The 27,810-nt window shown below is 45.4% G+C and overlaps 1 protein-coding gene across 1 annotated transcript in view; it reads left to right on the forward strand.

The window, feature by feature from the left end:
- The window catches only part of LOC124547947 (venom serine protease-like), a 295,517-nt gene that overhangs the window by 199,310 nt on the left and 68,397 nt on the right, over window positions 1-27,810 (forward strand). The window contains exons 4-6 of the mRNA XM_047125144.1: window positions 1,824-2,022; window positions 24,099-24,299; window positions 26,113-26,261. Coding sequence (XP_046981100.1) covers window positions 1,824-2,022; window positions 24,099-24,299; window positions 26,113-26,261 — 549 coding nt within the window. The remainder of the gene's footprint in view (window positions 1-1,823; window positions 2,023-24,098; window positions 24,300-26,112; window positions 26,262-27,810) is intronic.

Here is a 27,810-nt window from a genome sequence, read left to right on the forward strand (position 1 = left end):
AATTAATCAAACTTATCAGACCACGCTCGTAGACATTCTTGCCCATTACGGCTTCACAGTTGTCTCTAGCGCATACTGGGTCGTCCTCAATCTCTTTTTTTCCCTCAGGCGTGAGTTGGACACGTCCGACAGAACTGACACCACTCATATCTACAATTCTATGGGTGCGACGGCTGTTTGATGAAAAAAGATTCAGTGCGAGTGCACAACCAACGTACGAACTCCTACGGGATTCAGAAACCTGCGAGTAGAAGGTAAATGGGCGGGAAGTTGCGAGTTTGGTGCGACGCAAAGCCTGTCCGGATGGGCGAGCGGTTAAGGTAACCGTTCTATAGACGCAGAGCATCCGGGTTGGATATCTGGTCCGGCACAAGTCTTCAACTCTCGCCGTTGCATTGCCGCAGTGCCCTGCGCGGCTGGAGATAATTATTTCCTTCCACTTTCCCGTCCCGTTTCCTTTCCATGCCATTCGCCACAATTATTGAGCCTAGTATTCTCCATTCTTTGTAAGCAACCAGTCCAATCCTGCCTATTATTTAAGATTTATTATATACTTATTTTACATTTCGTTCTGTCATCTTCTTTTCGTATCTTATCTATCCTCGTACATCCCAATGTGGGTAAGGCCATTACTTTATAAAATTTCATTTTCGTTTTTCTCCTAGCTTTATTTTTAACAGCTATTTGAATGGCCCCACATACAGTTTTAAATTTGCTAACTTTTTGCTCAGTCTGTTCACATTTGACATGTTGTTTCTGCCTTCTCCCACATTCAGTTATTTCCTCATTATCAGCTTGTTCGTTCAAATCATTTCGAATGTTTTCATTTTTTATTAAATATCTTCTTGTGAAGCCCTTCATTCTCCTGAAGATTTTCATAGATGCTTGTATTTTGTTGTTATCTTTCTCTTTTTATCTACATCTACAAACATACTCCACAGACCAAGCACGAGCCCACCCATCGGTGCAGCCCTCCCAATAGTCTCCAAAAGGCAGCAAGCTATTCCGTTATGAGTATACCACATTTGCCTCTCGTGTATTGAGTCCTTCTTTTGTTCACTCAAGTTTTCCAGGTATGATCTGACTCTACATACTAGTATTTTCAGTAGTCCAGAATGAGATTTTCACTCTGCAGCGGAGTGTGCGCTGATATGAAACTTCCTGGCAGATTAAAACTGTGTGTCCGACCGAGACTCGAACTCGTGAACTTTGCCTTTCGCGGGCAAGTGCTCTACCATCTGAGCTACCGAAGCACGACTCACGCCCGGTCCTCACAGCTTTACTTCTACCAGTATCTCGTCTCCTACCTTCCAAACTTTACAGAAGCTCTCCTGCGAACCTTGCAGAACTAGCACTCCTGAAAGAAAGGATACTGCGGAGACATGGCTTAGCCACAGCCTGGGGGATGTTTCCAGAATGAGATTTTCACTCTGCAGCGGAGTGTGCGCTGATATGAAACTTCCTGGCAGATTAAAACTGTGTGCCCGACCGAGACTCGAATTCGGGAACTTTGCCTTTCGCGGCAAGTGCTCTAAAGTTTGGAAGGCAGGAGACGAGATACTGGCAGAAGTAAAGCTGTGAGGACCGGGCGTGAGTCGTGCTTCGGTAGAGCACTTGCCCGCGAAAGGCAAAGTTCCTGAGTTCGAGTCTCGGTCGGGCACACAGTTTTAATCTGCCAGGAAGTTTCATTTTCAGTAGTCCCTCTGCTGTCCTTGCCCGTTAGTAAGCGAAAATGTATGAGGTACGGTCGTTTTCCGCTCATCAGTGCGGATCTGCATGTACGAGTCCACTATGACTGCGTGGCGGCTGCTGGACTTTTGCAGACGCGCATCGTGAACGGGAAGGAGACGGGCGTGAACGAGTACCCCATGATGGCAGGGCTGGTGGACCTGGAGCAGGAGCAGGTGGTGTGCGGCGCCAGCATCATCTCGACGCGCCACGCCGTCACCGCCGCGCACTGCCTGCTGCTCTACACAGCTGACACGCTCGCGCTGCTCGTCGGGGACCACAACATCGCCACAGGTACGCTGCGCTCTGAGTGATTGACTGTCCTGTACTGCGCTTCGTGGACCTTATTTGGATTCACTTTGTACCAACTAGTAGATCGTGAGACAGATTTATGTCGAAAGACTGTGAATATTCTGATACAGACACTTTATGCCCAAACTTCTTTACTTACATGCTTGTAATGCACTGAAGTCATCTTTTGTTTTCCCAGCAAATACATTATCACTGTAAGTCTGCTGAGGCAACAGCACGTCCGCAATAAATTGGAACCATAGAGAGAAAATTGTCGAGCCGGCCGGAGTGGCCGAGCGGTTCTAGGCGCTACAGTCTGGAACCGCGCGACCACTACGATCGCAGGTTCGAATCTTGCCTCGGGCATGGATGTGTGTGATGTCTTTAGGTTAGTTAGGTTTAAGTAGTTCTAAGTTCTAGGGGACTGATGACCTCAGATGTTAGGTCCCATAGTGCTCAGAGCCATTTGAACCATTTGAAAATTGTCGGTTACGACTCATTTGGTGTATACGCGACAAGTCGCAAATCTGCTACGAATATTATGCGCCTAGTCCTATGGAATTTTTTTTTCTGATACACACTAGTGCAAAAGTGCAATAAAGTGCACGCTAGTCGATGTAAAACGCATCTGTCCTCCACGACATCTGACGTCTTGCCCGACAACCATATCTATAACTAGTCCGTCGCGAAAGTTTCAAGGAACACATTATAACAGTTGTTAAGGGCAGGAAGTAGCGGATGACCGTCTCTTCGTCTATGTGGAAATGGATTCATTAGCCAAGTTACTAAGGTCAGATACTTCTATATAACTAACATTGGGTAAGACGATGATACTGGCAAACATGCTTATTATTATGGTTAAGCGCCCGCAGCTATGGCTGCCAGAGACTATTGCAGCGAAAATTTTATTTCAAAAACATTCATATTTACAATGCTGGAAGTCTTTCTCTGTGAGCTCCTTGATGACGTATGCCGCCTTTTCTTTCATTGTTTCAACGAACTGAAGTCTTGTCAATTTTAATGCACATTGCGCCTTGGGCAATACACAAGGTGCTGGGTCAGGCGGAAACGTGGGTGGTCTAACATTGAGATGCTGTACTACTCTAGAAACCTCTTAATAGACAATGCGTTATGAACCGATACGTTGTCTTGACTTCCACAATTCGGGTCCCTTTTTTCTTTATTTTCTCACTGAGTTGAGCAAGAACCTCAAGGCAGTGATGTTGGTTAACATTCTGACCTTCAGGAACCCTGCGAAGATACACAATTCCATGAACATAAAAAAATCACCATCGCTTTGAATCTTTTTCGCTCTCTGTGAAGTTGGCCGCATCCAGTGCATGGATTGGCGCTTAGTATCTGGATCATAAGTGAAACACCGAGATCAAAAATGGTTCAAATGGCTCTGAGCACTATGGGACTTAACATCTGAGGTCTTCAGTCCCCTAGAACTTAGAACTACTTAAACCTAACTAACCTAAGGACATCACACACATCCATGCCCCAGGCAGGATTCGAACCTGCGCCGTAGCAGTCACGCGGTTCCGGACTGAAGCGGCTAGAACCGCTTGGCCACCGTGGCCTGCAAATACCGAGATCCATCACATGTTATCACTCATTCCAAGAAATTAGGAACATTTTCAGTGGTATTCAAAATCATTGTCACGACTCATCCTGTTTTTAAAGCCGTTTAGTCAGGTTAGGAGATGTGATTTCATTAGCGCAAAAGTGCAGTAAAGCTTCTTTACTGATAGAGCCACAGTGGCGACAAAGAGCAGTGTTACGACTAATGAAATCACTCCTCCTAACATGACTAAACGGCTTTAAACACAGGATGAGTCGCGATAGGTTCAAAATATTGAAACGTGGTTTTCAGTAAACGATGGTACGCAGAGGAATGCGTAAGTTTATTGCGCCGTTAAGACTCTTGTATCAACAGAGACATTGGAGCAGACAAGATTGTTTTAAATTCAATGATGTACTTTTCTAATGGCATTCGAAAGTTCTTGAAAAGACGAGTACAGTGGTATAGTGCTCCTTATTGCGGTGTAAATGCCGCCAAGACGGCCCCTGGTGTCAGGTTCAGTCGTTGCATGGTTCGGGAAGACAGGCCTCCACTACTAAGATAAAACGTGTTTCCTCCTGGCCATATCAACTATGGTTTTTATAAATCGAACTTTATGCTAACTTCTGTTTATTAGAAGGCCTTGGGAAAACTGTTTCAGATGTGTGTGTGTGTACTCATTTTTAAGTGAAAAGGTTCAAATGGTTCAAATGGCTCTGAGCACTATTGGACTTAACTTCTAAGGTCATCAGTCCCCTAGAACTTAGAAGTACTTAAACCTAACTAACCTAAGGACATCACACACATCCATGCCCGAGGCACGATTCGAACCTGCGACCGTAGCGATCGGCCGGTTCCAGACTGTAGCGCCTTTAACTGCTTGGCCACCCCGGCCGGCTAAGTGAAAAGGTTTTGCGTTGAAACAAGCAAATAATCGAAAGGCTTGATACAAGGGCAGAGCTTGGCATTACACCAGCCGCCTTGACCTTCAATTAGTAAACACTTTTGTGGATGTTTTTGTGAAAGTTTTAACGTCATCATTATCAAGCATTGAGTCAACGAACTCGTCTTTTCCACGGGTTTAGCATGACAATAAAAAAAATCACGCTCGCTTTAATATCTGTTTGACACAAGACTTAACAGTATTAACAGCGCAACAAAATTACGTGCCGTGCTGGAAACGTCGATTCGATATCTTGATCCGTTACATCTTACGCGACTCACCCTGTTTTCTTAAACTGACTGCACAGCTGAATATAAGAGTACATCTAAGGAAAAAAAAAAGACACGCCACGAAAAAATTATCCAAATGGGACAGAAATCGATAAATGTCGTGCACAGACAAACAAATGATGACAGTATCAGAAAACCTGGATGATGTATTTAAGAGAAAGAGCAAGTCAATAACGAATTGGTCCACCTCTGGCCCTTATGGAAGCAGTTATTCGCTTGTCACTGATTGACAGATTTGTTGGATGTCCTCCTGAGGGATATCGTGTCAAATTCTGCCCAAATGGCGCGTTAGGTCGACAAAATCCAGAGCTGTTTGGTGGACCCTGTCCGTAATATTCCAAATGTTATCAGTTGGGAGAGATCCGGTGATTATGTTGGCCAAGCTAGAGTTTGGCAAGCACGAAGACAAGAAGTAGAAACTATCGCAGTGTGTGGGCAGGCATTATCTTGCTGAAATGTCAGACCAGGATGGCTTGCGATGAAGAGCAACAAATCGGGGCGTGGAATATCGTCAGATGGTTCAAATGGCTCTGAGCACTATGGGACTTAACATCTGAGGTCATCAGTCCCCTATAACTTAGAACTACTTAAACCTAACTAACCTAAGGACATCACACATCCATGCCCGAGGCAGGATTCGAACCTGCGACCGTAGCGGTCGCGCGGTTCCAGACTGAAGGGCCTAGAACCTCTCGGCCACTGCGGCCGGAGGAGTATCGTCAACGTATCGTTGCGCTGAAAGGGTGCTGCGGATAACACAGAAAGAGGTTCTGCTCTGCTATGAATAGAAATGGCATCCCAGATCATCATTCCTGACTGGTAAATGTGATACTTGGTAATGTTGTCCTCCTCCAATCCACCACATCTTCAGGTATCACACACACACGCACACACACACACACACACACAGTTTTTCGAGGTGTAATGTTAATGTTTTTCTGGTTTGTTTCCTTTATATTTATCTACTGTTTGTGCTGATTAAGATTTTCGGTTACATAACAACTGCACTGTCAAAGATGGCATTTACTCTATTTTCGTACCTCTCTCTCGATGTATAACGTCTTTTTCAGTGTTGTTTACGAATATTGAACACTCGTTGCCGACGATAGTCAAAGTGTAATGAAGGCCATGTAAACCGAAAATCTGTCAACGAAATAACTTAAAGCTGTAGAACATTCACAATGTTGTGATCTTCATTTATGAATGCCAAACAGCTTAGATGAATTTTAACATGAACCAGCGTTGAAGCATATTTTCGCAATATGCAGGTGTAATTGCTCACCAGGTCATGACGAAACGTCTCTAGTGACTCTTGTAAACCCTCATGTTGGAGATTTAGCTCCGAAATGTGCGTCGGAAATAAAAACCTTAAAAAACCAAGTACAGAAGTCCACATACTTTTATTCATGAATATCATTGAATATTGTAAAATTAACATTTATACCCAACTCATAAGTTTAGTTTTTTTTTTGGAAACATCGGTCATCACGTAGCGGAGTACTGGAAAAACATGCTTTTGGTAACAGGGGCCGAAGTGCACTCGCAAGACACTGGAGAAATTCCACGGTACTGTTTTGAGCTACAAGAAACTGGTGCAACATTTCGAATGTTTCACAAACGTTAATACAACAAATTCCTTGTTTGAAACTGTGTTTTATTTGCGATCTGTCATTTGTTACACATTTTGACTAGGTTTCATCACTTTCTGCTTCTATATCAGTAACTCTCAAGAGATTGTACAGTGCATTTTCCCTTCTCTATTCGAGTGTTAATCGTTGGAAAAATTTATATCTATATGCCTCTGAACACTTCACGATCTCTCTTGTCTTGTTCTCGCAATCCTTACGCTGTGGCAGTAGAATGTTCGCTCAGTTTTAGTCGAGTTTTTTTTTTTTAATAATGGACTTGTAGTCCGGGGTGATATGTTACAATACAGCATCACCAGTCTATTGCGGTCTAACTGTGTTGGTGAGGCAGTAAATTTCCACAGGGCAGTGACTCCGTCACTGCAATTCACTTTGGAGGTGTGGCGGTGGGACTTGTAGTCCCGTACCACCCTCTGACGGTGATATTACTGCATGAGTCAGGCAGAAGAATTTTGCCTAACATGGGCAGGTGAAGGTGTGGCGGTGGGACTTGTAGTCCCGTACGCCAGGGCAGGGGTGATATCAGGTTTCTAAATTTATCCAACAGAAATGTTGGATGTGAGGTCCACCAGTTATGCAAAACACCGTTTTTTCTCAGTACCCAAACATGTTTCGGCACCAATGTGCCATCATCCATGGGTTTTCATTTTTGTTTATTCTTTACATTTGGTGTGCATGAATTTTCCGGATCACTTGTGTGTTAATTACTGTAGGTAGCTTGGCATGTTTTCATGTGGCAAGCATGTGCTTGCTACCTAGTACACTGTAATACCACCAGAGGGCTCTGTAGTCTGTTCTGTGACTTAATCCAAGATGGCGGCCATGACGTCAGCTGATGACGCAGGTACAATTATCCAAGATGGCGGGAAACAGTGTGGTCACCACGAGTTCTGGACCAAGTACACCGTACTGTCATCAGAGGGCGTTGTCATCTGTTCTATGACATAACCCAAGGTGACAGTCTGGAGGGGGAAATGACTCAGCCTGCGCTGGGCTGCTTGTGAGAGTAAGGAAGGAGTGTACTTTATTTATTTTGCAACAATTTATTTAGGGAAGGATTTTGAGATATAGTATATTTATCACACTGATACAAAACGCTCTGACATGCTTCGGTTCACGCCACATAGCCTACAGACCTGTAAACTATTCCTAAATAATGCACAACAAACAACTCCTAAATTACCCGAATAATTACAGTGTAGACATGCAAACCGCTCCTAAATAATGTGGTCCACTGATGTGTAGACATGCTCATTACTTGTACACGATCCAAATAACACATAGCACAGCCTACAGACCCGCCCAAGAAATAATACAACAGACACGTGCAGGCACTGCACGATGCCCCCTGTCCACAGGACTGCACAGGAGGCTAGCGGCAGCCCCCATGAAGTGATGCAGCCATCAACTGCCAAGCCATGCATGAGTGCCTGTTCAGGTCTCTCAAGCAGGAGGCGACGGCATCCCTTTCATACTTGACACCTGAGAAATTCCTCTCGAAATACATGTTCACCTAGACACCGTTGCTGATGTGACCACACTGCCTATTTGCACAGCGCTTCGACGCCGGATGCAAGCCAGTGTGACCCATCACTCTCACTCTGCTCCCGATCGCATGTGAAAGTTCTTCAAATGTTATAGTGACATCACTAAACAAGCGCGAAGTCATCCTCTGGAACTCATGCACATGTGTTTACCGCTGCTGATGCTATACCTATGGATACTGATGTCATAGACTACTCTATAGAAATCTGTTCCAGAATAGCACAGGCTGCTTTCTCCTTAGCGATCCTAATGGAACATACGAGCTGCATCCAGCCGTGTGTATCTGCCCCAGTGTGACTGACACATCGCTGCGAAACGTCAGCATGGCGACTCACCATCTAAAAGGTTCTCAATGTTATTCTGACATCACATGGCTATGTAAAATATGAGCCAAGTCGACCTCTCGGAAATTGTATACTGTACCAGTAATAGTTAAAGCTCACTTTCTTGATATCTCAGCTTGTATGCAAGGAAATTCTTGCCCTAACAGAACCTGTTTACGAAAATAGCGCGAAATAACGCCGAATGCATTCCTCCAGATGGTCTTAACATGGCACCCCACCTATCACGTGTTACCCTTTCTCCTTTCAACATACGCAAACGTTCTCACCGCAATGTAGAGACTCCTATATCCCAGCACAAAGGATGTTGTGTGAATGAATCAAGCATTATGATTGGCTCTTATCGAATTTACCCTCTAAATTACTGATGCAGCTGGTTTGGGATCACCATCCACCTTTTCTTTCTTTCGGCAGGCGAGACTTTCAGCAGCAAAAACTATTTTACACAGATAGACATATTGCACCGACAATTAAGCCCCGCAAAGTGCCCCTACATTTCGTCAAATATGAAAAGACTCTTACTCAATTACACTGCCCTCCCTCTGAGGACAGGAGCTTGAATATTAGAGTGTGAAACTGATCTCCAACCCAACAATATATCAACACGTACCTTGTCGATGTAGTAAACATACATTTCCTATCCTGTGCCATCATACAAAATCATTCCTTTTACATCAGTCATACACATACCGCGAAGACAGACAGCACCATATATACTCCTCGCAGCACTAGATATTACCATGTGAGGTCGACCGTCATCTACCCCCGATCAGTGACCAGAGTGCCCTCAGTGGACCAAAGTCACTCTCAGAACTGTTCTACAAAGTCAGGCTCGTTTCCCCTCGGCAAAAACGCGTTACTGTTTCTGTTCCAGACCTGCTTGTGTGCTCTCTTTTCTATACCCATCTCCAGACTCGGGGATTACAAGAACACATGTATTTTTCATGATTTGCCATAATATTATACCATTTTCACGGTACTTCTCGATATCAAGCGCACGGCAACATCCCACTGATCGCTCGTGCAACATAATTCCCAAGATACAGACTGGATATTATTTCTCTACAAACCCTGAACTTTAGCAAGGTGGAGCATGTTCTAGACCACTGAGTAACTAGAAACTTGTCCCATCTGCAAAGACCTTTACATGAGAACTCGAAACAAATAGAGGAAAATGATATTTCCAGTCATGAATACCGATGTCAGTGAGGAAACAGATTCCAAATCATCCCTATAATTTACTGAGTCAACTATGGTGTTTCTCATGTCTAGAGAACCGGGAAGCATGTCTTTCACCTGGCGGAGGTTTGAGTCCTCCCTCGGGCATGAGTGTGTGTGTTTGCCCTTAGGATAATTTAGGTTAAGTAGTGTGTAAGCTTAGGGACTGATGACCTTAGCAGTTAAGTCCCATAGGATTTCACACATATTTGAACATTTTTTGTCTTTCACCTGCTAGATGCACACACCACAATCGATGTTTCCTGAACTAAATAAAGTCTCGAAATTTTCACCTGCTAGAAGCACGCACCACAGTCCATGTTCCCTCAGTTAAATAAAGGTACAAAATGTGCAGAATCATTCAGCAGAACTATATACATAGGACAGAATAATGGATAAGTGCAAACAAACACCCCTATTCAATCTTCTCAAACTTCCATGGGATCACGAAAGATGCCCAACACATACTAAGTATTAGTTCGCTAATCTGCCGTTTAGAGGACGACACAGTTAACTCTGCTACATTCCTGCATTCCAGCAGATCTTTGTATTTGGATGGCTACTGCCATTAACGGGAAACATCAATCAGGCCCACCACAGACCACGCATAGACAGAATCATTTTACGAAATCGTTCACATGTATATTTTATCCCTGTACTTACAACTAAATGTTACGATCGTGGTCTCAGTTGAACGACATTCGACAATGAGCGAAGTATCGGAAATACAACCTGTTGACGGCTGTGGCTCTGGAAATAGAAATATCAGTACCATTCCTATGAATTGACATACTCTTCCCTTTGCTATCACAGTACTCAGCGTCAACTCCATATCATCCTTACAAATGGACATAGTCATTTCCTTTGCACCTGTCGGAACACAGACCCATCCTTTATAAGCCTGATGCTCAAGGCGAACCTATCACGCACTCCCTACCACTAAGTTTAATACTTCGTCGATAAATGACTCCAAACAATACAAAATAATACTCAGAGAAAATGCATGTCTCATAAGTTTTTCTTGTGAGTGCTACCACCGTGTCTTAGGAAGAGAGATTGAAGCGTCTTACAAATCTCCAGATGTTAAAAACCCGATCCCAACAACTACTGTATGTTACTGTCACAAGCAGTCTTGGTTCTACAGGTGCTCACAAATATCCATGTTAAAAGCTCTACCAGCTTTATAAATCCATATATGGCATTACCTACGAATGACGTGGTTTTTTCGGATGAATACCGAGACGGTGATCGCCAGAGTGTATATTATCACACCATCAGTCTGGTTACATGTAACCCACGATGCAACCTCGTCATAAAATCGCTCAATTTTGAAAGTGATTCGGCTAAGGAGAATGGTATGAAACAGGTATTTGCAACCCCCTCACGCCGCCGCCACTAGATATTTTTCCAGTATTTGTAATGTATTCTGTCTCGATACCATGTCAGAGGTTCTGCAATATTTCCACTGAGCTATAGGCGATGACTGATTAAGAAGTTTCACAAACAGTAGTAGATGGTGTGCTGATTGAGGTTGTAAGAAGTGTACACTAGCTTTTCAGATCTCTAGTGTTACACTATCTGCTCGAATTGATGTCTATGATTTGGAATCATGTCTTTCCATTCAACCACATTCCTGCGTTGGATCCTATGGAGAAGTCCTCTAATGATTACAGTCACTAGTGAATCATATTTCTGGAACTCTCATATCTCAAAACGAGCCACCTTTCTCGAAACTATCTGCTACAGTAAAATTCCAACATTGTTTTAGGTAGCCCCTAGGCATCTTGCAACTACCCCTCAAACTCTACGCTACCCTGTAGATTTTCGCATGTGGTTGTTCCAATGTAAGTCGGAACTGAGTAGCAAGTTGGAGAAAGCTACATCTACCACCTTCTGCAATCCATGTAGAAACATACTACGCTGTGAGAGGACTGTGTTTTGACCATTCAATGGAAACAGGAACTCAGAGAATGACGAGGATTTCTGCTACTGCGCTGTGGTGCACCCCCAAACTACATACAAGTACTACAGATCCACGTCCGTTCACATCTATCTCCGCAACATGCTATCGTCATTATTCCGTATCATCCACCAGAGAAAAATTACGAACTATAAAAGCTCAGCTAACTTCATCCGATAGAGAACTCTCTCCTCCCATATATCAAAAACAAAGACCACATGCGTGCAGGCATTGAGTACATATGACAGTCCTATTAAATATACAGGTATTGATCAAATGCACAGACCAGTTTAAAGATGGCACCTGCACTCTAGCAGGATTATCATATCCCGCGGACTATACTGTAAGTCGCAAGAGGCGCCCCCTGTGGCCCTGTCTTGTTGTTTGAAACTTTATTTTTCTTTCTGCTCTAACGCACTTTGTCCACTGCCAAACATGTTGTTTATCTGCCACACCCTCGAGGTCTGTGTCAGGTTCTAAACTGACATTAAGACGTTCTGATCCACTACCTCTCACAGACATCATGCACATCACCCCAAAGTACAGTTATCCAAGACGTCGCGCTGTGATGCGACTTCGTCATTCAAGATGGCTGCCGTGACGTCAACTGATGGCGCGAGTACCGTTACCCAATGTGGCTGGAAAGTGCCACACCCCCTGCCACACCCCCCTGGCGGGATGTTTGAATTTTGGAGGGAAGATAGGTCATTTGGGCTACCTCTAGACGTCGCACTGCGTGAATCATAAAGTTACTGCTGTTACCATACCACACTGCACACACTGGATGACTTTAAATAAAAGTGATTTACAATATAAAGAAATTGTACGAGTTTTATTGCTTTGGCGTGGGTTTACAAACTACATTTAAACTCATCTGTCACATTGACCGAATAGCTGATGGCTCTTGGTTCCGTTTCGACTGATTCCTCATGTTGCAGTCATGTATGCGATCACTGTTTCGGTGCTAGCCATCTGCAGAAGGTATCACCCCGCCACAAAACTCCTTCTACAACTCAAACAAGCGCATTCAGTCAATCATTATGTCGTAACCAACAGATGGGATGGATAAGACACCACTGAAGTACTGAAATAATAAGCATAACAGTTGATACTGTGAGCAATTTTAGCAATTTTACACTAATTTCAACACCAACCAATGATGTGACAGGGTGTTTCCCAATTTCAGTATCATAGCTAAACCACCCCTTCTCCACTTTGCGAGTATCATTGCAAGTGTGGATAGATGACTATGCAGTACGTCCATTCATTGTTAATTCTCGAACACATACATCATAAAAGTATATCAGACAGTGCTCTACATATTTCTAACACCTCGAGCATAGTGCTTAATTTGCGATCTATCTCTACGCTGATGGGAGTCACAGAGCATTCTCGCAGTCTTAGGGTAAAATTAGAGACTGAAAGACCCCCTCACACTGTCATTGACCAACCCGCCCTGCAACACCACCACCGATTTAATCTGCAACCAACCAGAAGTAGACCACTACATTCCACGTCTCGTGAATGAATGGAGCTTACCGAGTGCACAAGATTTCTCGAGATGCCCCGTTGTCGAGGAGGTTAGCACTCCTTATCGATGTATAGTAACAGATTTGAAAATGTCGTCATGGAATAACTGGCGTTTAAGAAGAATAAGAAACGGATGATTTTTATGTGCGATGGAGCTCCAAGGCGAATGGAGTTCGACGTATTTTTACGTTAAGCAACCAAGTTATCAATTTTAAAATGTTATTCCAGAGTCTAGGATCAGTACCTGGAAGGTATTGGTAAGAGAGAACATAAACACGTGCACTGCTAAGGCTACAACGTTCTGTACTTGAAACAGGCAATAATGTTAGATCGCTTGCGTTTCCAACCTATCAGTCGTATGGAATGTAACGCTGTTAATATTCCAGTGTAAGAAGTATATTTCAAGCGCAGGACATACATTCTTCTTCCCAGTTTCTCCACGATAAACTATGTTAGCGAACCGAAGAAACTACTGCCTTAAAACATCGGCTCTGCGTGATACGAGCACAATATAGCTTTCCAGAGATGTATAGCATCCACTGTTCACATCCGATCGCGGTTCACAAATTATACTATGCCTCTGTCAGCCCAATATAAAATGATCGTTAGTAAGGGGGAATACCTCTTACAAGGAAACAGATAAACACATAGCAGCTGCGTCCGACATGCGAAAATTACAAGTCGTTCCGTCACTAACTCTGTAAACACCACATCTGTCAGGCAAACGTATACACGCGGATTGCAGTGCCCCACAACCACCTATCGCTAACTTAGTTGTGAAGCTGAAGTCTTGATTTTACACCCAAGATGCGACAGGGGGATGGAGTACATCGCATAAATCATAGTTCGTTTAGGGGAATGCGTCACGTTCCATCACACGTGAGATGGAAGTCCTCTGATGACCGACAGGTTTACCATTAACGATCTCAAGTAGACAGTGCTTTAAACCACACACAGAACGCGTGGCAGCATACGAGTGGAACGCAGGCTATGTCATGCTACTGATGAATCCTGACAGACCAGTGGAAGAATTGACCTGTAACAACTTCTTCCTGTCTAGAATGCATCATCAGTCCACCATTAAATCGTATCTCGTTACAGAACCATCTCAATCGATCACCCCGATTCTTTGTTATCCTGTAATGCAGATGCATGTAAGTTTATAGGCGGATGGCTCTCTGTCTTGCTCAAAAGCATCAAATACAGTAGTCAACTCGTGTGTATCACTGTACCTCAATAGACATGCAGTATAATGCTGCATCGACGGAGAAAAACTGCTTCACAGATTCCCTTCGCTTCCATGTCGATGTGTACTCGGATTCCTTTTGCTGCCGCATACTTATTCCCATGTAAAAATTGTTCTGCGCGACCCAGAAGATATGCAAGTGCTTTCTCAATTTCCCCGCATTTCGGTGTATATTTAGTCAATTTATATCTATTTCCCGACGAAAAAGTGTGAAATTTGGTTCAAAAGCGCCTACAACTTTCCTTTGTAACGGTGCAGAAACGTGGCGCCTTGTGACGTCACCCTCGGGTTCTACGTCGCTTCAAACAGCAAGGTGTCGGTACATGCGAAAAAAAGGCAAGAGCATGTAAGGTGGGTTAATGATGTCCCATTGGCACCAAATTTCCCACAATGGTGCATAACACAGTCGTGACGTATCACACGACGGGAAGGTCGTCACACCCCGTTTTACCCACATTTCACAACTGCTTTTGACGCCTCTGCGATGGAGTTCAGAACCGCGACGCCCAGTGTTGAAATAACGCGAGTTCCTTATGAGTGGCCGAAGAAAACGTTTCAGACACACCGCCACTCATAATCGACGCGAAAATGCCTCAGGGGGTCAATAGGAAGACGTTGTTGACAGTCTTTGATACTGTTGACATCTCTATTGCGATTCAGCCCTTCTCTAAGGACATCGTGGGCCAGCAATCCCACTGAACGTGACCTCACCCCTTTGGAGCGCAGCGCGACCGCAGTTTTTGCTCTGGTGTACAGCTTGGAACTGCTAGACACCGTTCAAATCCATTTGACCAAATTTGAAGGGGAGAGACAATCACGGGGTTTCGAAAAAGTAATCCCTTAATTTTGTTGCGCAGTGTGTAATTGGCATTTCCAGTATGACATTTATTGCAAGCTACCTCCATGTTGCTGCAATTTTTGTATGGCCGACTTGAAAATTATCTGATTTTAGTGAAAGAAGATCTGTTATGTTGGCTGTCTTTTTAATCTTAAATTGTCGTTTACATGATAGCAATTGTAACGAAACAGGCTGCATTTGGTCATATCGAGTATCCGATACAGCAGGTTTCGTAGTATGCGATAAACGCTAAAACAGATATGGGTAGTGTATAGGGACACTTAGTGAATAAGGTCACTTAGTGCAACGGTGTGAAATAGTTGTATCGAAAATGTTAAACTGTGTCACAGACCAATTAATGTATGTTCACAATCAGGTAAAGTAATGTACAGTTAGGATAAGTCATTATCACTTTGATATGAATTTCAGGATGTTTTGAAGAGAAAGAACAAGTTCTGGAATCAGTGTTTATAGTGTATAAATGTTAGTGACCTTTTTCATTCAGATTTGTAGTTATATAATTCAATTAGTAAAAATCATTGTTTACCATAACGCAAATTAACTATGTAAACCATTAATTTTGGAAAAGCTTAACATTTATGTATCTTTGCAAGTCAGGACAACATATTCTTACGGAAATCACCATCTAAAAATCTGTAATTAAACTCGTAATTAGTGTTTTTGAAACATTCTATAGAGAAATTCAGTGCAATGTTCACATATTACGAACACTAGAGAATATTCGTTTAAACTGGAGACATAACCTGATTTAGAAACACAATTTGTATCATAAATACTGTTAGAAGAACGATTCATTAATTTTTTATAACACGATTTAAAGATTTTTGTGATGTACGAAATTATTCCGCATTTTAGCCTTCAAACGTTGTACGTAACAAGTCATTTCGAACGTTTGAACCGTAATTTTGATGTTGTAGAAGTATTACCAGCGCAAAATTGTTTCACAAAATCGCATATTTAATGAAATTACGTAAAGATATTCGAGAATGTTCTGGACTGAATAATACGAACTTAATTGTTAACTGTATGTATGTTTCAAAATTGCACGTGTAAAAGATCGTTAATATCGGAAATATCATTATCATTATACTTGTTTCAATTTCTACTAAAACTCTGTAATGTCAGTTTTTGTTGGATTAACTTATTGCAATTGTAACATCAAACATGAAATAACATATTAATGTCAAAGAACGTAATTGTCACAAGATGTATAAATACACCTTGTCCAAAGCCTTTGAAGGAGGGCAGGGGCGGTTGGAGTGGGTTCCGGTTCCTGGGAAGTTGACACTCAACTGTTATATACATGTGTGTAACAAAGAAGCGTTGTTAACAGATTAATTGGCGCACGTCTGGTAGTGACCCAACACTTTCTGCAGCGAAGTTATCACCTCCATAAATGTAAAACATGGTACTATCAGCTGTACTATGTTACAACTGAATTGATGGGATTGCTACGTTAGATTTGGTGAGTGGAGCTAGTATGAGAAGATAGGTTAGATTTGACGTTGGAGATGGGCTTCTGGACTTCGTTACGTTTTACAATGTTCTTAGAGAATGCATTGAACCTTTGCTTATCTCAGTTATTGAATTTTTCGAGGCGCGTTGTAGATGCGAGGCGCTGTAGATGCGAGAGCAATTTCCTCGGCGTTATCCAATGCGGCCCAGGTAAGCCAAATAATGAGAGAGGTTCTTTCTTTAATTAAGTTTCACAGTTTTTTATTTTTAGTTTCAATGTTTTTAGTTTCAACTTGTTAGTTTGGGCCTCCTGTTTTCAATGGCTCTGAGCACTATGGGACTTAACATCTGTGGTCATCAGTCCCCTAGAACTTAGAACTACTTAAACCTAACTAACCTAAGGACATCACACACATCCATGCCCGAGGCAGGATTCGAACCTGCGACCGTAGCAGTCGTGCGGTTCCTGACTGAGCGCCTAGAACCGCGAGACCACCGCGGGCGGCTCCTGTTTTCAATGGCACGCATACCAGACCTTAAAGCTGACAGCTTACGCAGCGCTAACTGTTGGTAACAAAATTCAACTGCGAGAATACATACAGAAATCTCACTGCAAGAATTTACAAAAATTGTGCCCTGTCTGAAACTTGTTATCACAAAATCTGACTTTGGACTTCGATGAAAAACTGATTACCTTGAAACTAAAAACTTTGAAACTAAAAATTGAAAAAAACTGTGAAATTTAATCAAAGAAAGAATCTGTCTTCTACACTATTTGGCTTACCTGCACCAGACTGGATACCGCCGAGCAAATTGCTCTCGCAGCTACAGCGCGCCTCGAGAAATACAGTTACTGAGGTAAGTAAAGGTGAAATGCATTCTCTAAATCATTGCTATCATTCTTACTCATAATTTTGCGATAATTGTTGTAATAAATTGAAAATTAATTGACAGTTGGGATGTGGACAATGACTCTGGGTTAAATGAACTCAATACTAATGTATATCATTTGGCTTAATAACATTTAATGAAACTTCAATAACTGTTAACCTTTTTTTGCAATCACACAACTATGACCCAAGAGATACAAAAATTAAAATTCACATGTGTAATCTTTCCTTAAACAAAATTTCAGAATCTAATTCTTACGCCGGCCGAAGTGGCCGTGCTGTTAAAGGCGCTGCAGTCTGGAACCGCAAGACCGCTACGGTCGCAGGTTCGAATCCTGCCTCGGGCATGGATGTTTGTGATGTCCTTAGGTTAGTTAGGTTTAACTAGTTCTAAGTTCTAGGGGACTAATGACCTCAGCAGTTGAGTCCCATAGTGCTCAGAGTCATTTGAACCATCTAATTCTTAAATCCATTTCTCTCGCAATGATCCATAAATCCCAACAAAAAAAAAAAAAAAAATGAAAATCAAAAAGATTCCTGATCTGGATGTTTGACGAACAAAGAATACCGCATTATCAAACCGCTGCCACAAATCAAAGAAACTTCGGATCGTATTCTGTAACTCGCACAATATTTCATCGATGCAGCTGCTCGATATCATCAGAGGGAGGTAGCTGCTGCTGTCACTCCTGCAAGACTCAACTGATGATAATCACGCGCAGGCGTCGAAATTTATCATGCTGGGAGCTGGCAATACGCGTACGCGGGAAGACGCTCGTAGTTGGAGGAAAGCGGCGCTCCTGGTGCCCCCTACTGGGAGCCGCGGAGAGGCCATCCGCACGTGCGCTATGGGCAGTGACTGTGCTGCCGGGACGCTCCTGTGGTTAAAGGCGGAATTAAAACTCAGTAGTGCGTTGCGTCGTGTGATGAATCGGAAGTTCTTGTTTTCCCTGTTTTGATTCAACGGCAGCCAGTGCTGAATTCCCGGCGGCGCTTAGTTGAAAACCTGCATCCCTGTTGATAAGATTGTCCGCCGTACGGATATGTATAGCCTCCTTAATAACACAGTCCCAGAAAGATGACGCTGGGGATAAAATTTCATTCTTTTCGTAAAACATGCAATGTCTCGTGTCCAGGCAATGCTCCACCACTGCAGATTTATCAGGTTGCCCCACGCGCTTAGGACGATGGTGTTCGACGCAACGTTATTGCACGGTTCGGCATTTCTGCCCCATATAAGATTTTCCACATTGGCATGGTATTTTACACACGCCACGTTTCCTAAGGCCAAGGCAGTCTTTGACAGAGCAAAATTAATTTCTCAGTTTTGCTGGTGGCCGAAAAAAACACTTTATGTCGTGCTTTTTGATGATTCTTTGTATTCTTAAAGAGATGCTGCCAAAATTGGACAAGAACGCTGTTGCAGTGGGTGCCTCCACATCTTCATTTACATCCCTGCTCCGAATGTGCTTAGAACGGAATGCAGGGCGTATCTGCATATCGAAATAGCCATTCCGACGGAATACCGTTTACCTGGTGAGCTACAACACCTAAGAACGGTATTCCAACAGAATAGGACAGACTGACCAAGACTTCACTGGCTGTACGGGACAGAACTTTGCTCCAGATGCTCTGGATATTCCAGAGGCAAACCTGGAATCACTTCTATCGGTGGAAACGCCGATGGACGTGCAACAGGCCACCGCTGACAGTGACGAACTGACTGCAACTACTTTACATGGCAGGCGGCAGGAGTGGCCGAGCGGTTCTCGCAGGTTCGAATCCTGCCTTGGGCATGGATGTGAGTGATGTCCTTAGGTTAGTTAGGTTTAAGTAGTTCTAAGTTCTAGGGGACTGATGACCTCAGCAGTTAAGTCCCATAGTGTTCAGAGCCACTTTACATGACAGGAGTCAAAACAAGAAGAAGGCTGCAGCGTCCGACGCCCCTATGACGCCCACGGCAGCCACTGAAGATGGGTTTACTGCCCTAAACCGGAGGCGCACTGTCAAGCCCAAATCGTTTTGTAGAGGCGCCAGAAGAGGGCATGGAAGCAGAATCCGCCCCTCCAGTGCGAAAGCGTCCCAACCCTCGCCAGTAGTCATGAAGTGGACCGAGGACTTCATGAACTTCCGGCGGATGATCAAAGAGGTCGTAGACGTGACAGCTTTCAACATTTCCAGGAATGACCCCTCCACCATTCACGAACATAAGAAGCTCATGGACTTCGTTAGGGCACAGGGGTTGCATTGCTATATGCACAATGCCGAGTCCATCAAACTCCTGAAGGTGGTCATTCGCCACCTTCCCCTTAGGATGGACCCCAGCACCTGACACAAGAGCTCGCCGACCTGGGCTATGCTGCCCGCACAGTCGAGCAGTTGACATCCCCCAGGACGCACAAGAAAGTGCCGTTGTTCCTCGTTGTCCTGGTTGACAATGACAACCGCAATCGCAGACATTGATGTTCCTGTAGAACCTCTCTGAGCCAAGGGCAAGAGGCCGCAGTACTATTCTTGTCAGGGCCAGGATCACGTTGCCTACAACTGTATTATGCCTGCACGCTGTGTTAAGTGCGCAGGCCAACACCAAAACAAGGAATGTCTCAAAAAGCGTGAGGATCCCCCTCAATGCAGCAACTGCGAGGTGCATGTTGTCAGCTACAGGGAGTGCAGTCCATTTAAAACGCGCAAACGTAGCAAGGTGCTACAGAAAGTGCAGCCTGGTGTTAGTTTTGCGACCATTGCTAGGGGGCGGACTGGGGAACAGCAGGCCCCAACCCGTGGCGAGCGTCGCAAATCTTCCCGCCCATCGCAACCGGCCGGAGGTTTACAGCCTGTCTCCAGCGCTGCAAGGTCGCCCCCTCCTTCCCCGGCCAGTGCCGAGGACGGACGGGCTGCTCCTAATACACAGAATCTTGCTCGTGACCGGAGCCAGCCTGGCCGTGGCCCCCAGTCACCTGCGCCCCCCGCCCCTTCGGCCGCGGGTGCTGTAGCCGAAGATTTGCAAATTCTGCTGCAGACATTAAATAGAATTACTGTACAACTTCCACCACTTGTCTCCGCAGTCGCGACGGCCCTCTAGGTCGCAGTTCAGTCCCTCTGCCATGGCTAATAATCACGTTCATGGCCTGACAGTCTACGTTTTCAACGCAAACAGTCTCATACCTCAGCAGTGTGAATTTCGGGAATTTCTTCGCGTCGAGGCAGTTGACATCTGCCTCGTCTGCGAAACATTCCTAAAACCAGGTGTCCACGTTAAGGCTGCAAACTACTGCTGTTACCGCACCGACCAGCTGACTGCTGGCGGCAGTACGGCGGTTTACGTCAGGTCGTCGTTGCGGCACTTTCCTGTGCAATTGCCCCAGCTAGACACCCTTAAAGCTACCAGTGTGATAGTTCACACCACAATCGGCAAAATCACCTTCGTGGCGGCCAACCGGCCCCTGCATGGAGTACTGAAGGAAGCTGATTTGGACACCTTGCTGGCCATGGGGAGGGGGGACGGTGACTTTTCATCGCAGGGGACTTCAACGCGAAGTCCGCTCAATGGAACTCTCGCCTCACCAACGTCATCGGGTGCCGACTAGAACGATTTGCTCTGCGACACGGCGCCATTGTCCTGAGGCCCTTTCACCCCACTATTTTCCCAGTACATGGACAACCTGACGTACTTGACAGCGCCTTTCTGAAGGGGGTCGATCACTTTACGTCTGCTGCAACGAAGACCGCCCTGTCATCTGATAATGTACCAGTGATCTTTGACGTAGATGTCATCAGTGTGGCGGTAGTGGCTGGCCGTCCGTGCTACAGAAGGGTCGATGTCGAGCACTTTCAAGTCGAGGTATGGATGTAGCTTCCGATGCACCTGATCATGTGAAGGTGGGGGCTGAAGCAGCCATCGCCTCTCTGAATTATGTATTTCTACGTGCTGCAGATGTCGCCACTGGACGTCCCCGCCAGCTTCAGGTTATGTCTCGCGTCTCCCACAACCAATACTTGAGGCCACTGCGGTCAAAAACCGCCTTTTCGTGAGTGGCAACTCACGAGGCAGCCAGCGGCGAAACGTCGCATTGACCACATGCGACGTGCCATTTCTGCGGCGGTCCAAGCACACCACAACAAGGATTAGGCAGACCTTGTCGAGTCCCTCGATCCGGACGACGCCAGTGCTTGGCGCGTCGCGCGCCGCTTCCCGCGCTGCAGGCAGTGCGACCCCCCGCCGCAGTCATGATTACATCTGTGAGCCTGACGCCAAGGCCAGTGCCCTGGCGGATACCTTTGAGCAAATTTCAAGCCTGTCGTCGATGTTGTCGACGATGCCCACGTCAGGCTCATGGAAGAACGTCTTCCAACCTTCCTTGCTGCAATATCGGAAAATGACGTCATTGACCCCATTACTGCCAGAGAGGTCACTTCGCTACTTCAGACACTTTATTCCTGGAGCGCTTGTGGCAACGACAGCATTCCGAATTTACTCCTCCGAAATCTACCTCGGAAGTATTATTCATATCTGGCAGATATCTTCAACCAGATACTTGCTTCGGGTGTTTACCCTTCTGTATGGAAACATGTAGAGGTGATGGCCATCGTGAAGCAAGACAAGGACCCCCGGTTGTCGTCCAGCTACAGGCCCATAAGCCTTCTCCCATCCCTTTTGAAGGTATTCGAGAGGTTACACACGAAGCGGCTCCTTTGACATGTAAATCAAGAACATCTCCCGGATAAGCAGTTCACGCTTCGCAGTGGCCACGCCCACCAGCTGCTCTGATTCGTGGAATCTACAATGAGGGCACTGGAGACGAGGGAATACCTTGGGTCAGAGTTCCTAGACGTCTCCCGTGCCTTCGACTCCATGTGGCACGACGGCCTCGTTTACAAGTTGTTTGTACTCGGGGTGCCGATGTCGCACGGGGTCCTCATGAGATCATATCTCTCCGACAGGACTTTCCACTTCCGGGCAGACCAGAGAACGTCCACTGTCAGGCCCATCCGTGCTGGAGTACTACAGGGGTCCGTACTTGGCTCCCTGCTCTACTCGCTTTTCACAGCTGATGCACCGCGAGTGGACAGAGTGGAGTTGGCTCTCTATGCGGACGACACTACTCTGTTCACTCGCAGTATGAATGTGCACTATATGGGACGCCGCCTCCAGCAAGGCTGTGAAGCACTTGGTGCTTGGGCCACCAAATGGCGCCTAAAATTTAATGCAGGAAAGAGCCAGGTGGTTGCTTTCACAAGGCGGAAGGTACCTCCTAATCTTGAACCCCTTTACATTGCGGGAGGCCCCATCCCGTGGTCCAGAACTGCGACATATCTCGGTGTGAGAATGGATCAGCGGCTTACCTAGATCCCACATGTCAAATGGGTCAGGAACAGGGCCATAAGGAGACTTCACACCCTATACCCCCTGCTAAATACGGAGTGGACTCTGACCCCCAACCACGGCATCACGCTGTATCTGACACTGGTGTGCCCAGTGTTGGAGTATGCGGCCGTGGTGTGGGCAATGCTGCCGACTCCTCGATACTCTCCCTCCAGCGGGTACTAAACAAGGCACTCAAGCTTGCACTGCGCCTCTCCCCGGTTCTAGCCCCCCCCCCCCCCTCCCCAACTTTCTCCATGAGGATACCGGACTTCTCATGTTGCGTGATCGTTTTCGGGTCATTGCACGTCAGTTCTATGAAAAAGCGGGTCACTCTCGCAACCTGCTCATACAACGACTGCGCCACCAACCCTCCAACCACATACCGGCCTACTACCCGTTGGCCGGACCTGTTGTGGGAGTGACTCACTTCCCAACAGCCCCAAGTAACACCCGCACAACTGATAGGACATCGCCTTCCACATGATTTAGGCCCTGCAGGCACAGCACGGAAGTATTTATCCTGCCCCCGTGCCTTAGGACGACACATTAGTCAGCCAGCAAGCCAGCGATTATCATCAGTCGCGCCTTGCAGCAGTGACAGTAGCAGCTACCACCACCTGATGATGTCGAGCAATTGCATCGATGAAGTATTGTGCGAGTTACACAATACGATCCGGCGGCAAACCCGAGAAACGTATTTGAAACTTAATCATTACCTGTCATCCATTCTTCACCAAGAGTATAATCGTGCTAATGTAAAAATCAGTTCTTTTTCCCGCCATAATAAATCTTCCATAAATTCATAATATAATTCCCAAAAATCTCGTTTGTTTGCTGCTTACTGCTGCTAAATCAAAACCCGACTATTTACGTCTGACACTAAAGCTCAACTGTATGTCTCCTCTCCTCACGATCAAGAAATAATCCTGGCGCGCATCTTCACAGAGGAAAGATCACCTCCAACTTATCTCTTTGCAGCGCATCTTCTCTTCCGAGGCTGCGCGCGCATGTCTACGCAATTCAAACCTTACAAGCGCGATTCCAGACATTCAAAACAAGAAAAATTCCTGCGAAAAATTACACACACACTTTTCAAACTGTGTCATTACGCAGTGTGACTTGCTCAAGATGTTCACCACTGATGTTGTAATCGCATCCTATCTAGCTTTTTGTCTGTGTCTTTTTCTTGGGTTGACGCTACTTTGTAATTGTTCTCGTTCTGGCCAGGGACGGACACGGACAAGGCGGCGCTCTACCGGCTGCAGCAGCTGGTGGCCCACCCCGACTACGAGGACAGCACGCACCTCAACGACATCGGCGTGGTGCGCGTCGTCGGCCAGATCACGTACAACGTGGCCGTGGGGCCCGTCTGCCTGCCCTTCCTCTACACCTACACCGACTTCCAGGGCGTCACCGTCCAGGCGCTAGGTAGCTTTCGCCTGCCCGCTGCACTAGCCCTCTGTGGCCGCTTAAACACGTCGACATTTCTTTAAGCCCGATTTGTTTCGCCTTTTATTTTAAAATCATGTGCAGTGAGTATTCTCAAATGTCACATGATATTTGGTTTTACAAAATACAAATATTTATTAATTAATAATAAATTAATTAATTTAATTAAAATTACTTGATAGTTGATGTTTGACACTTGCCACTACAGTGTTGCCACATCCGCTGCCTGCTACCGCTCGGTGATAGGAGGTACACAAACAAGGCAGGTCACTTCACAAATGCTGTTAATGTGTAATGCGGGGCAATGTTGGAAGCGGCCGCAGTGAGGGATGACGAAAATGTGAATACTGTGTCGACAGCTGGTTTTAAGTGACCAATGATTGAACTGCGGCAGTCGATGTGAATTGAAATTCATATCCTAACCTAATCACAACCTCGAGATGTGCAATGTATCTGAGAAAACGGCGATTAGCAATCTGTGACTGAACTAAGATCACGATCGCTTTCTTCATGGCATTTAAGGCTAACCTCTACGAGTAAACTCAAGACAGAAAAATTTATTAATATGTTTGTTTACCTAGTCATCTTCCGAACAAAACTTCAGTTTCAGCGCTAGAAAAACGAACTGTAATTTATCGCTGTCATTGATTACGTGAAACTATCCTCACACGGGCTACACGGGATGCCACGTTATCAATCGATGAGCGATCCTGGTTGGCACATGTTTGCATATTATAGACGCCACAAGCACATTCCAAACGAAGAAAGAATCGTAGGAAGAATAGTAAACGCAAAAATAGTAATTACGATGACGAAAATTAGGAGTCAAAGTAATAGAAATAATAAATATAATAATCAAAGTCATTTGATTAGATGTAGAAAAATAAAAGATTTCGCTTCATTTGACGAGATTCGAACTAGCTTCAGCAGTCCAACTAGCACAATGACTGCACATAGGAAGTTAAAAAGGAATGAGCTGCAGTGGTCGAGTAGCTCCTCATAAGTCACAGATTTCTGCAGTCAGTGCTAAGCGACACATGAGGTGGTGTGAAGAGAGAAGACACGGGGCAAAGGACGACTGGAAACGAATGATTTGATATGATGAATCACAATGTGGCAATGGTTTAGGCTTAGTCAATGCTTGGAGAACGTTAGCTGTACTGGTATGTAGTTGGTTGGTTGGTTTGTGGGATTAAAGGGACCAGACTGCTATGGTCATCGGTCCCTTGGTATGTAGAGCCAACAATGAAATACAGAGGAGGTGTCGTTACGGTATGGATGTATTTTTCGTGGTTAATGTGTGATTCTCTTATTGAGCTTAAGAAAACCCTAAATGTAGAAGGATATGAACAAATTTTACGGCATTGCATAGAATAGAGAAATAGTTCGAAGACGATGATTGTATTAGCATGACAATGCACTCTGTCGTAACGCAGCTTCTGTGAGGTAATGGTTTGTGGACAATAACATTCCTAGAACCGATTTAGTCCCGACCTGCATCTAACGGAAAGAGTTAAAACGTTGACTTTGTTCCAGACTGCAGCGTCCAACATCAGTACCTTCTCTCGCTTCAGCTCTTGAGGGAGAATGGCTGCCATTGCTACGCAGACATTCAGACACCTCATTGAAAGTGTACCCAGCAGCTTTCAAGCTGCCATGGAGGCAGAAGGTGGACACACCCTACATTAATGTCCACTAACAGATGCCCCGAATACTTTTGATCAGATAATGTACTTATAGCTCAGATGTACCAAAGTTATTGTAGAATCCAGAACTGACTGGCTGCCCACAGGCTGGGGAACCACGAGCTTCGGCGGGCCGCTGTCCGATGTGCTGATGGAGACCAACCTGACGGTGATCTCGCCCTCCGCCTGCGACTCCAACGCCGCCACGGCAGAGTACCGCGTCTGTACCTACAGGAACGGCACCGATGCCTGTCAGGTGAGCTGTCTTCACCAGCAGCTGATGCTCCAGAAAAACAGGGACACAACAAATTCTTTACCCTCAGGCCGTGGGGCCCCGTATGGGTCAGACCTCGGTCGTTAAGGGAAGGTTTACTACACTACTGGCCATTAAAATTGCTACACCACGAAGATGACGTGCTACAGACGCGAAATTTAACCGACAGGAAGAAGATGCTGTGATATGCAAATGATTAGCTTTTCAGAGCATTCACACAAGGTTTGCGCCGGTGGCGACACCTACAACGTGCTGACATAAGCAAAGTTTCCAACTGATTTCTCATACACAAACAGCAGTTGACGGGCGTTGCCTGGTGAAACGTTGTTGAGATGCCTCGTGTAAGGAGGAGAAATGCGTACCATCATGTTTCCGACTTTGATAAAGGTCGGGTTGTAGCCTACCGCGATTGCGGTTTATCGTATCGCGACATTGCTGCTCGCGTTGGTCGAGATCCAATGACTGTTAGCACAATATGGAATCGGTGGGTTCAGGAGGGTAATACGGAACGCCGTGATGGATCCCAACGGTCTCGTATCACTAGCAGTCAAGATGACAGGCATCTTATTCGCATGGCTGTAACGGATCGTGCAGCCACGTCTCCATCCCTGAGTCAACAGATGAGGACGTTTGCAAGACAACAAACATGAACAGTTCGACGACATTTGCAGCACCATGGACTGTCAGCTCGGAGACCATGGCTGCGGTTACTCTTGACGCTGCATCACAGACAGGAGCGCCTGCGATGGTGTACTCAACGACGAACCTGGGTGCACGAATGGCAAAACGTCATTTTTTCGGATGAATCCAGGTTCTATTTACAGCACCATAACGGTCGCATCCGTGTTTGGCGAGATCGCGGTGAACGCACGTTGGAAGCGTGTATTCGTCGTCGCCGTACTGGTGTATCACCCGGCATGATGGTATGGGGTGCCATTGGTTATACGTCTCGTTCACCTCTTGTTCGCATTCACGACACTTTGAACAGTGGACGTTGCGTTCCAGATGTGTTACGACCTGTGGCTCCACCCTTCATTCGATCCCTGCGAAACCCTACATTTCGGCAGGACAATGCACGACCGCTTGTTGCAGGTCCAGTACGGGTCTTTCTGGATGCAGAAAATTTTCGACTGCTGTCCTAGCCAGCACATTCTCCAGATCTCTCACCAATTGAAAACGTCTGGTCAATGGTGGCCGAGAACTGGCTCGTCACAATACGCCAGTCACTACTCTTGATGAACTGTGGTATCGTGTTGAAGCTGATGGGCAGCTGTGCCTGTACATGCCATCGAAGCTCTGTTTGACTCAATGCCCAGGCGTATCAAGGCCGTTTTTACGGCCAGAGGTGGTTGTTCTGGGTACTGATTTCGCAGGACCTACTCACCCACATTGCGTGAAAATTTAGTCACATGTCAGTTGTAGTATAATATATTTGTCCAATGAATACCCGTTTATCATGTGCATTTCTTCTTGGTGCAGCAATTTTAATGGCCAGTAGTGTATCTTTTGGTTCAAAAAATCGATTTTTTTA

Source organism: Schistocerca americana, chromosome 1 (genome assembly GCF_021461395.2).
Source record: "Schistocerca americana isolate TAMUIC-IGC-003095 chromosome 1, iqSchAmer2.1, whole genome shotgun sequence".
NCBI lineage: Eukaryota > Metazoa > Arthropoda > Insecta > Orthoptera > Acrididae > Schistocerca > Schistocerca americana.